The sequence below is a fragment of the Pongo pygmaeus genome, chromosome 4 (genome assembly GCF_028885625.2).
Source record: "Pongo pygmaeus isolate AG05252 chromosome 4, NHGRI_mPonPyg2-v2.0_pri, whole genome shotgun sequence".
Taxonomy (NCBI): Eukaryota; Metazoa; Chordata; class Mammalia; order Primates; family Hominidae; genus Pongo; species Pongo pygmaeus.
The window spans coordinates 81,001,797-81,016,810 of record NC_072377.2 but is presented as its reverse complement, the minus strand read 5'-3'; the positions used below and the strand labels follow the sequence as shown (position 1 = coordinate 81,016,810).

The 15,014-nt window shown below is 45.0% G+C and overlaps 1 protein-coding gene across 12 annotated transcripts in view; it reads right to left on the bottom strand.

The window, feature by feature from the left end:
• Positions 1-15,014, bottom strand: part of PDE8B (phosphodiesterase 8B) — a 256,055-nt gene that overhangs the window by 72,156 nt on the left and 168,885 nt on the right. For 6 of the 12 annotated variants that reach the window (XM_063664925.1, XM_054489761.2, XM_054489756.2 and 3 more), the window contains exons 8-10: positions 12,213-12,353; positions 10,617-10,705; positions 8,353-8,413 (exon numbers count right to left, since the gene is read on the bottom strand). The exons of 3 other annotated variants lie outside the window; for them this stretch is intronic. In XM_063664925.1, coding sequence (XP_063520995.1) covers positions 8,353-8,413; positions 10,617-10,705; positions 12,213-12,353 — 291 coding nt within the window. The remainder of the gene's footprint in view (positions 1-8,352; positions 8,414-10,616; positions 10,706-12,212; positions 12,354-15,014) is intronic. 3 more of the 12 variants (XM_063664927.1, XM_063664924.1, XM_063664929.1) reach the window with 1 other exon arrangement.

Below are 15,014 nucleotides of genomic sequence, written 5' to 3'. Positions count from 1 at the left end.
GCGGATCACAAGGTCAGGAGATCGAGACCATCCTGGCCAACATGGTGAAACTAAACTCTACTAAACTCAACATCTCTACTAAAAATACAAAAAATTAGCTGGGTGAGGTAGCGGGCACCTGTAGTCCCAGCTACTCGGGAGGCTGAGGCAGGAGAATGGCGTGAATCCGGGAGGCAGAGCTTGCATTGAGCTAAGATCACACCACTGCACTCCAGCCTGGGCAACAGAGCGAGACTCCATCTCAAAAAAAAAAAAAAAAAAAAAAAAAAAGTAAGATGAAAGGCAAATAACAAAGATGTACATAGGAATTTCACTCATTTGTCAGTGATGTGAGGAACTTCTTTGTTGAATCAAATAATAGTTTGTAAATACTGGGGGAATCATTCTTGATATTTTTGGATTATTCACAATGAAACTACTATAGACATGATATACATTTAAGTTTATCTTGTATTATTAACATTTTCTTCATCATTTTTTTAAGTCTAGAAAAATCAATTTAAAAAAGGTCCTGATTTGCAGAGTTTGCCAATTTTCTTGATCTAAAAATAATCCCTTCATGGCTATTTAAAGCTGCCAGAATGATGTCACTGAATGTGGAGTTGGGAAGATGTGTGCAGGGCACAGCTTTATCTGGCATTTCCATAATACAGATAAAACAGACGTACAAATGTCAAGAGCACACATGATAGTAAAATATAGTTATGTGCTTGGGAAGGGACGGATTGTAAGTACATATTACTTCTCACAAATAAAATTTGCTTAAATGCATGCATATATAATTTAATTTTTAATAATGGCTGGTTTAACACTAAATCACAAAATACCAGAAAATTAAACAATCAGTTTTCACAAGTTAGTATGAACTGGCTCCAGCACACATTACAAGGAGGCAGAGGGAGCAGTCATGAGGCTCCGTAGGATGAGAGGTCATAATGGCTTAAAGGAAGTGGTGGTGGGGTGGGGAAGTGAGCATGGAGTCAAGAGTTGTTACAAAGACATCATCTTTGGAACTAAGTGGCTTCTAGGATGCAGGCGGCTTAGGAAAGCAAGGATGCTAAAGGTGGTTCCCAGGTTAGGATGGGGGTGACTGGGTAAATGGGGGTCTCATTAGCCAAGCCAGGGATTCTATTCTGGCGAGAGTAGATGCAAGCAAGGAGTGACTTCAGTGTCATCCATCCTGTATCTTCCACTGGGCCAAGTGCCAGCAGGCACTGCATGCTCACTGAATGGGTGATTTAGGTTGAGCAAAATGCCAGAAACTGATTCCTTCATGTGAGATGAATAATTCCTTCTGAAAAGTCAGCCACCAACTGTTGCTTTGGAAAAAGAAAATTTTCCATAGAGTGCTAACACCCATAAGTGACCTAAAAATTGGTACATAAGTAAAACTTTAACGGAAGTCAGGCCTAAGGTACTGTAAGTCTCTTGGGCTTAATTAGTACAAGCCTCCGGAGTGAGCAGAATCTTGTAATAGTCAGAATGACACAAGTCATGTAGAAGTGCAACCTTTGGAATTTTAGTTAAACTTATGGGGAAAAAACCCTCCTCCCAAAGGCCAACATAATACTCCCCTTTAAATCCTAGCGGTCTCCAATGCATTAGAGATGAATAGATAACATTAATTTTTAAGAAATAGCTCAGCTATGTTTGTTCATCATTCATTACCAAACCTATCATACTTTTCTTTTCTTTTTTTTTTTTTTGAGACGGAGTCTCGCTGTGTCACCCAGGCTGGAGTGCAGCGGCATGATCTTGGCTCGCTACAACCTCCACCTCCCAGGTTCAAGCAATTCTCCTGCCTCAGCCTCCCAAGGATTACAGGTGCCCGCCACCACACCTGGCTAATTTTTTTATTTTTCATAGAGACGGGGTTTCACCACGTTTGTCAGGCTGGGCTCGAACTCCTGACCTCGTGATCTGCCCGCCCTGGCCTCCCAAAGTGCTGGGATTATAGGCGTAAACCACCGCGCCCGGCAGTCTATCTTACTTTTCTTGAGTCAAATTATTCTTTCTCTATGTTTAGGCCTCCAGGACTGAGGCTCGGCTAAGGGTGAGGTGGGGTGGGGGGATCCCTGCTGAAGCTGGTTATTACTGGTGAGCAGGCATTACTGGTCTCACACAAAGAGACACTTTACTTCCAGCTCAGACCTATAGCTTCTTCCCCTCTGATTTTCCCATCCTCCACCTCCCACTTATCCCCACCATAGGGATACCTTATAAACGAACATCCATTGTCTTATAAACATCCTTGATGTAGCAGAGAGGACAGAATGAGAGAACAGAAGGGTCAAAGAAACCCCATCCATGCAGGCAGACACCCCCCGGCTTGCTGTCCTGCAGGTCATGAGGGTAAGCTTCTCTGCCAGGGCAAAGGGCATCTGTGTCTACCTGAAACTAGGCAGCCTCCTCTCACATCATGCCTAGTGTAGGTGCACAGGCCCAGAATGTTCTCGGTTTACCCTTTCCCTCGCAAGCCAAGAGAGCTCCCTCTCAGCTTCAGATGCTCTGGAACTTCACAGAGCCTGGCATGATCACCTCCAGCAGCCACCATCACCACCAGGCGTGAAGTTGTCTCTCCCTCCTCTAAGCCAAGACTTCTCAAGCACACAATCCTACAGCTGGATTCTCAGTACCCCTGCCCCTGTCCCCTCCTCCCTGCTGCAAGCCCCTGCTTATCTTGTGCCCTCAGAGCCTCCCACAGTCCCTGATGTGTGGCAGGTATTCCATTCATGTCTGCTCGGGGTTTGGCTGTTCCAAACGTGGTTTCTCAGGAAAAAAAAATGTGGTTTCGCAATATTAGAGGCCTTTCTTTAAATAGATTCTTGTAAATACGTACTAAAGCTAAATGGAAAAATTTGGATAATTTTGTTTACCTTATGGCTTTACCAAATATGTCAATAAATATTTTGGGGCACACAAATAAGGTGCACGTGTACAAAGTCTGTATCATAGTAATATTCCAATTACATAAAATACATTTCTGTGACTAGCTGCTTTTAGAGATAACTGCAGTCATGTTTTCAGTTGCAGTAGCCTTTTTCTCCAATTTTTAAAAAAAGAAGTCACACTTGGATGTGTGCCTTGGAAGAGTACAGAAACTATTCTTTGTAACACCATGTGAGACATATATTGGCTACATATAGATCAACTCTACATGGAATAAGAATTCTGGATAAGACAGAAGCTGCATCTTTAATTTCCTATGCCATCCAAAGGTTATTGTGTTAAGGAGTAAAAACTAGTTTTCAAAATAATTTCCTGATGTCTATGGGGCATACATAGGAGGAAGTACGAAGAGGCATAACCCACAGTCCCCGCCCTAAGGCGAGAACTCACCCAAAGCAGCATAAGATTAATGATCCAATGGGTGGTGCAGACAAAAAGTGTCCCTGCTTCCTCTTTGCAGGGTAGAGACATGGGCTGGAAGGTTTGGAAGATTTCTTGGAGGGAGCAGAAGCTGAGTTGAGTCCTAAAGGACAGGGAAGCAACAAAAGGTCCACACCATTTAAAAGCATGTAAAAGAGCCAAGTACAGGGAATTTAGGACAAATTGAAATTTTGTTTTTATCACTACTTATCACTTCTCAGTTCTGCTGAGAATGCCGTGAGATATTAGACTCTGTTAGTGCTAAGGATCTTGGTTTGCCAGAAGCTGGAGGAGAAGGCCCCAAATCATGAGAAGGCCCATCGGCCACACCACCCCTAGAAAGGTAAGGGGTGAGAGAAACAGAAATGGGCAAATGTGGGGAGAGTAAAGGCATGGGGGCAGTGAAGGCCAACGACACACCCAAGAGAAGGCCAGCCTGGCGGTGGGAACCAGAATGGGCCACCAAGGGTCGTAGGCAGCAGAAACCCATCGAGAGGATGGTCCATGAAGGTGTAAGGACTGGATGGGAAAATCTGTGGACTGTCTGGAGGCCTACAGAAGGTGACTGAAGGTAGAGTGTGGATAAAAGAGAGAAGGCAAAAGAGGGAGGAAGAAAAGAAAGATGGCGTCAGGCTGCCTCTTTCCTGTGTAGTACTGGGCACAAGCAACTACAGAGTCCTTGAGTCCTTGGGTCCTTGTGGGTTCAGGGGGCTGTGAGCACAGTCCTGCAAGGCAAGAAAGAAATCGACCAAGGGTGCTTGGTGGAGCAGCCTGTTGGTCACACTCAGATTGCACACATCTCAGACAAGGCCCATGATTCAGGACCTGCTGGGCTTGGAGAGAAGGTCCTAGAGCCTGGTGAGAACTGTGGGGCAGTCTCCTCCTTGACACACTGGTGAAGCCAGGCTGTGCCAGGAAAAAAAATCTTACTAGCTGTCAACTGGTAGCTTTGCTCTGTTCCCACAAAAGGGCAGGAGGTCATTCTAATTAGGGGAGGCTGACCATCTCCTTTAACCCACCATCTCAACCCATGGCTAAAGGGTTTGTAAGCATGTGTGGTCTCTTTGAGAATAAGCCTTCCCCACTTTGCTGCCCAGACAACTCAGGGATGACGACTGTGCCTAACTGTCCACTGGTCCTCACTGGCTCCCGTGCATCCCACTTCTGCTCAATTTTCTGAGGGCTGTGGTGTCCCCTTGCCTGAGTACACTCAGTAGGGCATGGTACTTCCCACTGTCCACCAAGCTCTAGAAAGTGAGACCTAACTTTCTGCAGCAGTTTGAGAGTGATTGAAAGGGGCCCTGCATCTCCGCGCAAAGACATTCTCTATAGGTTTGCTTAAGCACCCATCAGAATGTCCTCTAGTGAGGATAAAAGCCTCCTAGGGGCCTAGGAAACTGGTTACAGCATCTTTTCCTGGAGGCTCAGTGAGTCTGGAGCTGACTCATTGCTAGAAACAAGAGGATGTCTGTAGCTCATTAGCATCCCATCACCTGCAAAAGGGCAAGTGAGGTGAATCTGTGATAGGATTTGGCAGGGGAGGGAAAGTCCAGACCAGGTCTGTCCAACAAAAATATTGTGTGAGCCACACATGCAAACCACATATGTAATTTAAAACTTTTAGTAGCCACATTGAAAATGTAAAAAGAATAAGAGCTGATGGCTGGGTGTGTTGGCTCACACCCGTAATCCCAGCACTTCAGGAGGCTGAGGCAAGTGGATCACCTGAGGTCAGGAGTTCAAGACCAGCCTGGCCAACATGGTGAAACCCCATCTCCACAAAAAATACAAAAATTAGCCAGGCACTGTGGCGCAAACCTATAATCCCAGTTACTTGGGAGGCTGAGGCAGGAGAATCGCTTGAACCCGGGAGGCAGAGGTTGCAGTGAGCTGAGATCATGCCACTGCATTCCAGCCTGGGCAACAGAGTGAGACTCTGTCTCAAACAAAACAAAACAAAACAAGACACAAGAGCTGATATAATGTCAGGGCCCTAACTGCCTCCTTTTTTCCCTATGCAAGTATGACTCTTGGACCATTGTTGCAGATCCTTGAAATTCTGAAGTTTGAGCCATGAATTTGCATTTGGATTTTGTCCTTGTGAAAAGGAAAAAGCCTCAGGAGACCTAGGTTCTCGTGTCTGCACCAGTATAGAGGGGCTGAGATAGGCTTTGAGACAGGACGCAGAGGCTGGCAAGAAGGCAAAAGGTGCCCAAAGAAGTGTATGAAGGGGAGAAGGGGTACTTCTGGGAGGTCAGGGCAGACCGTTGCTGGCCTAAGAAAATGGAACATCCAAGAAAGAAAATTATCTTCAAGAAATGAAGTCAGCAACCTTTTTCTGTGCAGGACCAGAGGGTAAATATTTAAGCTCTGCAGGCCACATGGCCTCAGCTCTGCCACCATAGTATGAAAGCAGCCAGAGGTGCAACACACAAGAGAGTATGGCTATGTTCCAATAAAACTTTATTTACAGAACAGGCCATATTTGGTCTGCAAGCTCTAGTTTCTTGGCCCCTATTTTACACAATAGCTAAAAATCCCGGACAGCCTCCTTAGGTCCTGGGTTTTGAGCTTCTCCAGTGCTTGGTTCACATTTCCTCTGTGCTGCATTCTATTTATTCTGTTTACCTGTCTGTAGCCTCCCTGACATTGGGGGCAGATGCATTGTGTCCCTGGTGCCAGCACAGAACAGGCGTTTAACACATACTTGGGGAGAAAGTGTGTGTGCAGAGGAGAGGAAGACAACAGACAAACCTCACTGAGCATTTCCAGCCTCTTGGCAAAAAGCTACAGGGCTCATACAGGAAAAGGGATCTTTGCTGACGGCAAGCCTTACCAGGAGACAGCAGCCTGGCTTACCACGTCACACCTTGTTAAAATGCAAACCCATGGGCCGTTTTGACATCAGGGCTAAACCCCAGAAAACCGCACCACCAGAACCGCCTGCAGACAGGAGCCCTCCCCAGCACAGATCCCATTGCCATTCGCTGCAGCCTCCTTCGATGAAGAGGAAAAACACTGCAGCTAGCCAGAGGTATAAAAATGCTTTGTTATTAGAAAATCTAAATGTCTCTCTAGGCCTGTGCAGTACCATTAGGTGACGTCAATGGCTCAGGGTATCTGAGCTCTGCATTTCCTCTTTTCTAGGAGCAGCAGCTAATTCATGGTAGTAAAGGCGTTTCTACTTAGAGCCTCAGAAAAAAAGCAGGTGGCCCCCTACCCCTGCATCCTAAAGTCCTGTGCTAAGGGCTTGCCTGCTCTCCCTGTGAGGCAGGAGGGCTTTACAGCTGGCAGGAGGCCAGGACTGAGACATTCAGTTTCATTAATGCTAGCCACCAGCTTGAGGGCCTACTACATGCCAGGCAGTGTGGGCACACAAGGACAGCCCAGACCAGTGGCTCTGCTAGAGGGGAGAGGGCAGTTTAGCACACAAATAGCTGTGAAGATGATGGCGGTGGTTGGGGGGTGATACAAAGCAAAGAGGTACCTCAGGGGCCTTCAGAAAGAAGGTGATACTTAATGTTTCTTGCACTGGGTCTTGAAGGACTGGTAGGACTTAGGCACATGGAGTTGCAGGGAGACTGGTGACAGGGAGAGTAGGGGTCCCTGTCATTAAGTGAGAAAGAAGGTAAGGAAGAGGAGCAAGGCTGAGTTGGTGGGGGAAAGGCATGAACTGGACATGAACTGTGCTTGGTCAATTTCTGGCATAAGAATGAATGAACCCCAGTGGACCTGTGTCCTCTACTGTGGATCCACAGCCAAGAAATGTTGGTCTGCACTGCTTGTGTTCAGAAGTTTGTCTCGAAAGAGACACCAGGTGTCCTGTCCCTCTCTTTCTGCCTGCGTCAGCTCTTATGAAGAACTCATTCTTTCTCTTGGTATGTAGCAAAATGGCTGTTGGAACCCTTTTTTTCCCTATGAAAGGCCATTCTTTCCTTTACCAGAGGTCTCCAAGGACTTGCCTCTTGCATGACTTCATGGTATTATGTGAAAACATCCTGATTTCAGATGAGATTCTCAGTGCTGGAGGAAGGACTTTATCTCGAACTATATCTTATAAAGGAGCACATGGACATAGACCCCTTTGATATCCTGAGACAACCGACTGAACACCCTCTCGGGCTCACTGGGCTCACCCCACTGTCTACTCACGTCCTGCTGGTTCCAGTTGATCTCCAGGCCTGGCTGGGCTTCACCTTCTCATCCAGCACTTCACACATCTCTGCCATCCTCTACTAAAATGGATTATGCCACAGAAGCCCTTGAAATCCTTTAGAGATACTGTCCCTCTTTAAAATCTTCATAAAAATCAAAGACCACACGTTGTAAGTTTTCAAAAATAGATCACTGATAATTATGTTTGTTGTGTAATTGTTAATCTACAAATTACAATGCATGAAGTGAAAATACACATAATCCAGTAGTAAAAGTACTAATCAAATAGAAAAAATACCTACGCCAATGTTGCCCTCCATTACAAAATTACCTTAAAAAGTTCTTAAATAAAGTGGCTTCTTAAAATTCTGTTACTGCAGATGATAACATCCAGATGTATTCTTCTGTATGATGTAAGGGTAAGAAAAAATCGCAGTACTAATTTGGAATGATTCTTGTTTTTGATATGAATTTGTAGGGGTGCAATGCTCAAATGGATATATACTTTCCAACTGATTAAGAAATTAAGATAAAAAATAGAACATTTTTTATTTGGAGGAAGAATTTTATGCCTTCATATATTAGTCTAGAGAGTTCCTCAGCCACAAGCTAAATCATAACCGAATTGCACTACACATAAAGTGATACAGGTTTGCTGGGAAATAAAAAAAATTGTCAGAGGAACCGAATTTTCCTATAAATCTGCTTAATTGGCAGCTACAATTAGACACAGAGAAAGACAAGCAGAGAACAGTGGTGAGACAAGCAGAGAACAGAGGTGACGCATGGCCAAATGGACAGAGCAAACAAAGTGAGCTGATACCATACCTGCTTATTATTGTCAGTGGTACAACACAGTTTCTTGAGGGAGACAAAATGCCTAATTTTCCTAATAACAAATAATCAGTGAGTCAGATATGAGATGATTCAACAAATCAGCAAATAAAAACGTCAACAGACTTCTTAAAGCTAGACTCCAGGGTTCATCCTAGGGCAGCTTTAAAATTCAACCAAGACTCAATCTACAGAAAACACAGTTTTCACACAGAGCCCACACACGCCTTTGGAAACTGGGCCTCCTTTATACATCCTAGCAAGCTCAGAAACACTTCCCTAATGGGTATCTCATTTTGTAACTGACTCCTAAAGTTTGGTTCCTAGATATCTTCAGTTGATAGGATAAAATGCTGCTACAAATAAATTAGTTTTAATTCTGCTGACACTAATAATTGCATAGCTACAAAAGATTCATTTGGACAATGACCGCATTTCATGGCTGCTGTTTTTATATTAAATATCCCATATTCTTTCACACTATAATTGTCACAATAATGGCACTTTTCAGGCAGATAAAAATCCTCTCATTTCAAGGTCATGGACTGGGTCCTGAAACTCAGTGGGTAGTCTCACTCTTTATCATTGTCACAAGGAAAACCGGGCAAAAGATGACAGGTGCCTCAGCCCCATGCAAAAATCAGCTCACAGTCAATATTTTACTGAGAGTAAAACCATGAAATCCAGAGAGTTACATTAGGTTTTCTGCTCCCAGAAGCCCGCGGGGTATCCCACTCTCTCTCTCTCTTTACCTGGTTCACTTTTCTCTGTAGGCCTCTGAAAAGAGGATATAAAATACTGGTTACTCTGTAATAAACTTCACTCAACTAGGAAGAGGTAAAATTTCCCTACTTTTAATAAGAATTGCCTCTGATAGCTCACTGCCTACAATTACAGGGAAAATAACACTGGAAATTGTGTCTGGACAAAAGAACTTCTTTTTCTTATCTGTAAAATCAGAGAGACCAGAAAAATGTATTCTGTTGGAAATTACCAGGCAATAGCATGTCTCCTCTGCTTTGGTTGCCTAATGATTCTGGTCACACACACAAAAAGGGATTCTTAGCTTTGATTTTCTGAGGAGATGGTATAAGGATGAGGATAAAAACAACATGACTCTTAGGACTACCTGAGTTCCTTGAAAATTGTTGCATGAATAGAAAACGAGATGTTTCATAAAATCAGCCAGGTATTTGTAATAGCTTGTTTCCCCTCCAATTTTGGTTAGTTTCAAAATTGCTCTCCCATCAATTCAGGCTACGTCCTGTCAATACCACCTGGTATTTCATGCCATTTTGTAATTTGAAGCTCCCTTTTTGCTTCACTCTGGATGATGGGGGCACTGACAGGTCCCTGACCGAGGTTGTGAGCTGGAGAGAGGCTGCCCCTCGGCCCTCCTCCTGAGCAGCCCGGCCTCAGCGTGGCCATTCTCACCCACAGGCAGTGCTGAGAGCTGTGGGTCATGCAACAATTTTCAAGGAACTCAGGTAGTCCTAAGAGTCACAGGTGGGGCTCCTGTTCCAGTTACTGGCAGGATGACTTTGGCCTCATCTTTTCCTGACATGTCACACAATGTTGTGTTCCTTATACACCCAAGCTATGAACCTGGTGTTGACCTTCAGGCTGGCTCCCCACGGCTCACCATGATGTATGGTTACGGGGTCCTGTTTGGCTTTGAAAATCTCACAAAATTTAACTGGAGGAAGGAAGAGGCATTGTATATTTTTCTTATCTCTTCACAAAAGAGAGAGGCTTCTCTGGTAATCTGAGATTCAGTGGATTGAGATGCCCTCAGCTCCTGGTCAGACACACCTTTCTCTCCATAAACAGTGGGCCTCCAAGGAACAAGCCCAGAACCGGCCTGGAGGAACCAGCATGGAGCGAGGGCCTCAAGCAGGAGAAAAGGTTGGCTCCCTATGCACTGAGTGCAGAGGCCAGAGAGCACCAGCAGGAGATCATTGTTGTTATGGGGAAAGGGAAGCCCAGAAATCAAGCCCCTTTAGAGCACACTGGGAATGACAGAAGGCATAGGTGATCAGGTGGAAGTGGGAGGTTGGGGTGATGCTTCATAAAAGACATGGAAAACCATGTTTGGGGGTGGCTGCCCGCTGAGTGGAAGCACCCTCGGTCTATACTACATTCAGCACAACCCTACTGCATTTGTGGATGTAAGGCTCATACTGGCATTGCAAGCCCAATGCCCATGAGGGCCTTGAGTCTTTATCTTCAGCTAAAAGAGTTGAACAGTTTGCTCTCACCCTCCTTGGCCAATCACTGGGGTGATCTTCACGTGCTGTTGGATGCTGTCCCCGGATTTCCGTCTGGCATAGTAAACCCCTTGCCACTCCTACATGGACAAAGAGAGCTCTTAAAATCCTTCAGTCAAGGATGACAGCTGCTCCTGCAGAGGGTCTCAGAAGGCTGAGAAGGAACATTCCCACATGCTCTCATTACATTTCCCAATGCCTGCTGTATTGTTGTACCCAGTGCAATGCTGATGTGGCCACATGTGTGAAAACAAGACCACAATCCACATATCCACCACCAGGCTGTCTGTCCCAGCTTCCAGGACACTTGACCTGTGGGTGGAATTCTGCTCTCAGCCCTATGGCTGCTGTGGCACCGGGTCAAGGGATTCTTCGGAGGTCTCTCTCAAAATCTTCACAGCAATCTGTGAACTTGGCATTATCATACTAAATTTACAGGTGGGTAAACTGAGGTTCAGAGAGTCTAGGTAACTTGCCCACATTAGGATGCAGAAAATCTGCATATAAATTCATGTCTATTTAACATTTGCTGAAGCCCATCATCTTCCTAACATCCTGTGGGCCCCCCAGCCCACAGGCTTCTCAGGGGTTAGTCTGGCTCCTCATAGTTTCCATGAAAGAGGCCAAGGGGAGAGTAAAGGTTCCTGTTCTCTGAACATGGGAGGTTTGGCTAATCAGAAACTGAGATTCTGATTCCCTGCAGCGATTTCTGGCCCCCTCTATCACATAAGGTGGCTAATTGGTATGCACCTTGGTATGTGTGGCTATATTCTTTTGGCAACAATGTTTGGAATAGTTAACAATGTCTTGTTTCCTTTTTGGTCTCATTGCCTCAATTAAAAAAACATTTTGATCATCATCTATAATCCAAATTTATCTTATCCCTCTAAAATATTCCCTCTATTAAATGGATACAGGGCTTATCTAACTACTTCACATCACAGAAAGGAAGATGAAAGAAATTGTATGTGAAGAAGCATTCTGAATGCTTAACAGAAAATGCACAGGCAGTTCCAGCGATGAGAGGCAGTGTCTACAGGAGGAGAGGGCTTCAGGGAAAATTCCTCTCGGACTTCCATCATTACCTTCATCTACCCAGATGAAGAGGAAGCCACTGGAGGAACAGGCGCAGCTGGGAGGAGGAAGCTACAAATGTATGTTGAACAGCGATCAGAGAACAGAAAAGGAAAACTGGGAAAAAACCTGTCCTACCTATAAATACTGGTATTAAATATGTCTAGTCCCCCAAACACTGGATAAACTGAAAAAACACAACAGCTCTCTGGGTGGAACTCTGCTCAGAGATACCCACAATATTCCAGCAGTGGCAGATGGGATATATTCATGCACAGGATGAAATGTTTTCACACAAAATCACCAGATTCTGTACCATAATGATAAGCACCAGATTCACTTGAGTTCCAAAGTTAACTCAAAAATGAACTCATTTCGCAAACATAAAAGATCTTTCACTTCATTATGACATTATTAAAAAAGCTAATCTTAAGGATGAAATTCTAAAACTCACAGAAAAAAAAAGTGCATTGGGGAGAGGGTTTGTGGATTGGTTTTGCTGGTGTAACCCACCTTTCCCTTCTTGATGCATGTATTGATGGTGTCGAGAAGGTCTGCCCGGTTCTTATCGCTTTTGGGCAGATCAGCGAGTTCTTTTCCCAGGAGCTCACCTTTGTGGTAGCCCATCATCCTTTCGAAGGCTGGGTTGACATACTGTTAATGGGAGGTGGGTACAGATCAGTGCGGGGACACAAGACAGAGTTCATGAAATGTCTGTGTGCCCCGTAGGAAGACTTGTTGGGACCCAGAGGAATATCAAGCAAGAAGTTCCCAGGGCAAACATTCTCTAATGCAGTTAGCTGGCCAGGTCCTGCTGCCCCTCTCCATCCCCAAACCCTTCCTGGAGGAGTTCCCTCCTTCCTGGCAGCAATTTATTCATTCAACTGCCATCCTGATCCCCTGTAGGAAATCAGAAGAAACTTCAGCAGGAAAAAAACAGGAAGCCCTCATCTAGCAGTACCAGCCTCTTGGGGAACTCATTCACCATCTACTGCCCCATGAATAAGGAAAAACTCAGACAAAAAAAGAAATAAAAATAAATTAGGACTGGGTCCATATGTTGGTAGTTAAAAAAAAAGTTTCAGGCTGGACACAGTGGCTCATGCCTGTAATTCAATTCCAGCCCTTTGGGAAGCTGAGGCAGGAGGATCAGTTGAGCCCAAGAGTTCAAGACCAGTCTGGAAAACACAGCTAGACTCCACCTCCACAAAAATAAAAAAATTAGCCAGGTGTTGTGGCACACACCTGTAGTCCCTGCTATTCAGGAGGCTGAGGCAGGAGGATCACTGGAGCCTGGGAGTTTGAGGCTGCAGTGAGCTATGATTGCACCATTGCACTCCAGCCCAGGCAACACAGCAAGACCCTGTCTCTTATAAACAAGCAAACGAACAAATAAGAACTCCATTCAACAGTGGCAGCTTGTATTATGCACATCTCTGCAACTGGATTTCTCATGTCTCCTTTCCAATCGCCACTATCTATTGATCAATGTTTGCTACAGTTTGGGGCCACTACCAGTAGAATCAGAACAATAAATTCAGTTAAATGGCCTGGGCAGGAGGCAGCCCTTTCAGTGCTGGGCTCAGGCAGGTGTGAAGCTCCCCTCGGCAGATTCTGGGGCCAGCAGACTCAGGGGTTTCTTTTCAAAATTCTGTCTGGGGTCCTGGAATTTAGAGCCATGACCCTAGATGACTCCCAGGTCCTGTCCCACCCTCTGATTTCTTTTCAAAGATCACAGATGGGGGCTGAGTGGAGAGAGACAGGCGGTGAAGAATGTCGGGAAAATGTAAACAGACTGCATCTGGGTCATGAATTTCTTTGGGCTTAAATTGCATCCATCTGCTGCTTCGGAGATGTTCGAACCAACTGTAATCACTCTTGCCCTCAACTGCGATGGCAGCAGTCATGAACAGGGTGGCACAGGGACACTTGGGGAGCTGTTCCCTGGGAGACACAGCTTCTATTAACACGATCAACCCTGAGAGTTGAAGGGGTTTGGAAGATGCTCTGGTCATCAGGCCTTTGGTGGGTGACTGAAGAGAAGGGGGCCTGATATTGTCTTCATGGATCTCCAGATCCCCTCCTGGCCCCATCACTGACATGTAGTAGTCAGGGCCCTCCCTAGGCAGGGAAGGGCATCACTTACAGCGTGGCCCCTGCTCACAAAGCCAGCCTCATACCTCCCAGGGCCACCCCTGCAGGCTGCTGAGCTGTCTGCACGTCTCTCTCATCTCCGGGCCTTTCCCCACGTGCTCTCTCTGCTTATAATACCCTTCCCTGTCTCCTTCCCTCTCCAACTCCAATTTATCCCTCTTCTCTTCCAGGAAGCCTTCCCTGACTCCCCTACCTAGTCCACTCCCAAGAGCTGCCACTGATGCCTGGGCAGACTTTCAGTGACTTATTACACCAAATTTAAATTTTTGTTTCTCTCTCTCTCTCCCAGTGGACATTCAACTCCTCAAGGGCAAAGGCTATTTTGAATTGATCTTTGGATACTCAGGACTGTTTAGTAACTATTTGATGAATGAATAGAAAATATTAGAGAATATATTATTTTCTTTATTTGTTAGCCATATGCTCATACCTTTTCATGTGTGTTCATTCTGCCTTCCCTATTAAGTTGTAAATTTGGGTAGAAGTCATGGCCCTTCTTTCACACCAGGGTTCCTGAAACCTCAGAATGCAGCAGGTACTCCCAGATATGGATTCTGGAGCCAAGGCACCCAAGTTCAAATCCTGGCTCTGCCAATTACCAGCTACAAAACCATGGACAAATTACTTAACTTCCCTGGTCCTCAGTTTCCTCATCTGCAAAATGAGTACACTAGTGATACCTGACTCATAGGATTGCTTTAAGAAATAAATGAGTACGTGTAAAATGCTTAGAACTGAGCCTAGTATATGGCAAGTAACAATTAAGTGTTTTAAAGCAAATATATAGAGAGTTTAGATAGATGGGGGCATGGAGAGAGGAAGACAGGAAGGAAAGGAGGGAGGAATGGATGGGTGGATAGATAACAGATGGATAGACAGACACAGATAGGTAGATATTGCTTCTAAATTTTAAGTGCTGCTACTTGATCTCTGAAGATTTGTATTCAAAAAGGCATCTAACTATTTGATTGGAGTGCCCTGAAAAGGATGCTGATATCAAGTAAGAACATATATTAACTATCCCATCCAATGATGACATCCTCAAAATTTACAGCACATAGATAATTTCACCATACATATAACATCCTCTATTCAGCTCCTTCCTCCTTCCTCTTGTTTTAAGTTCCATACTACAGATTGCTGGTACATTTTTCTAAAGGA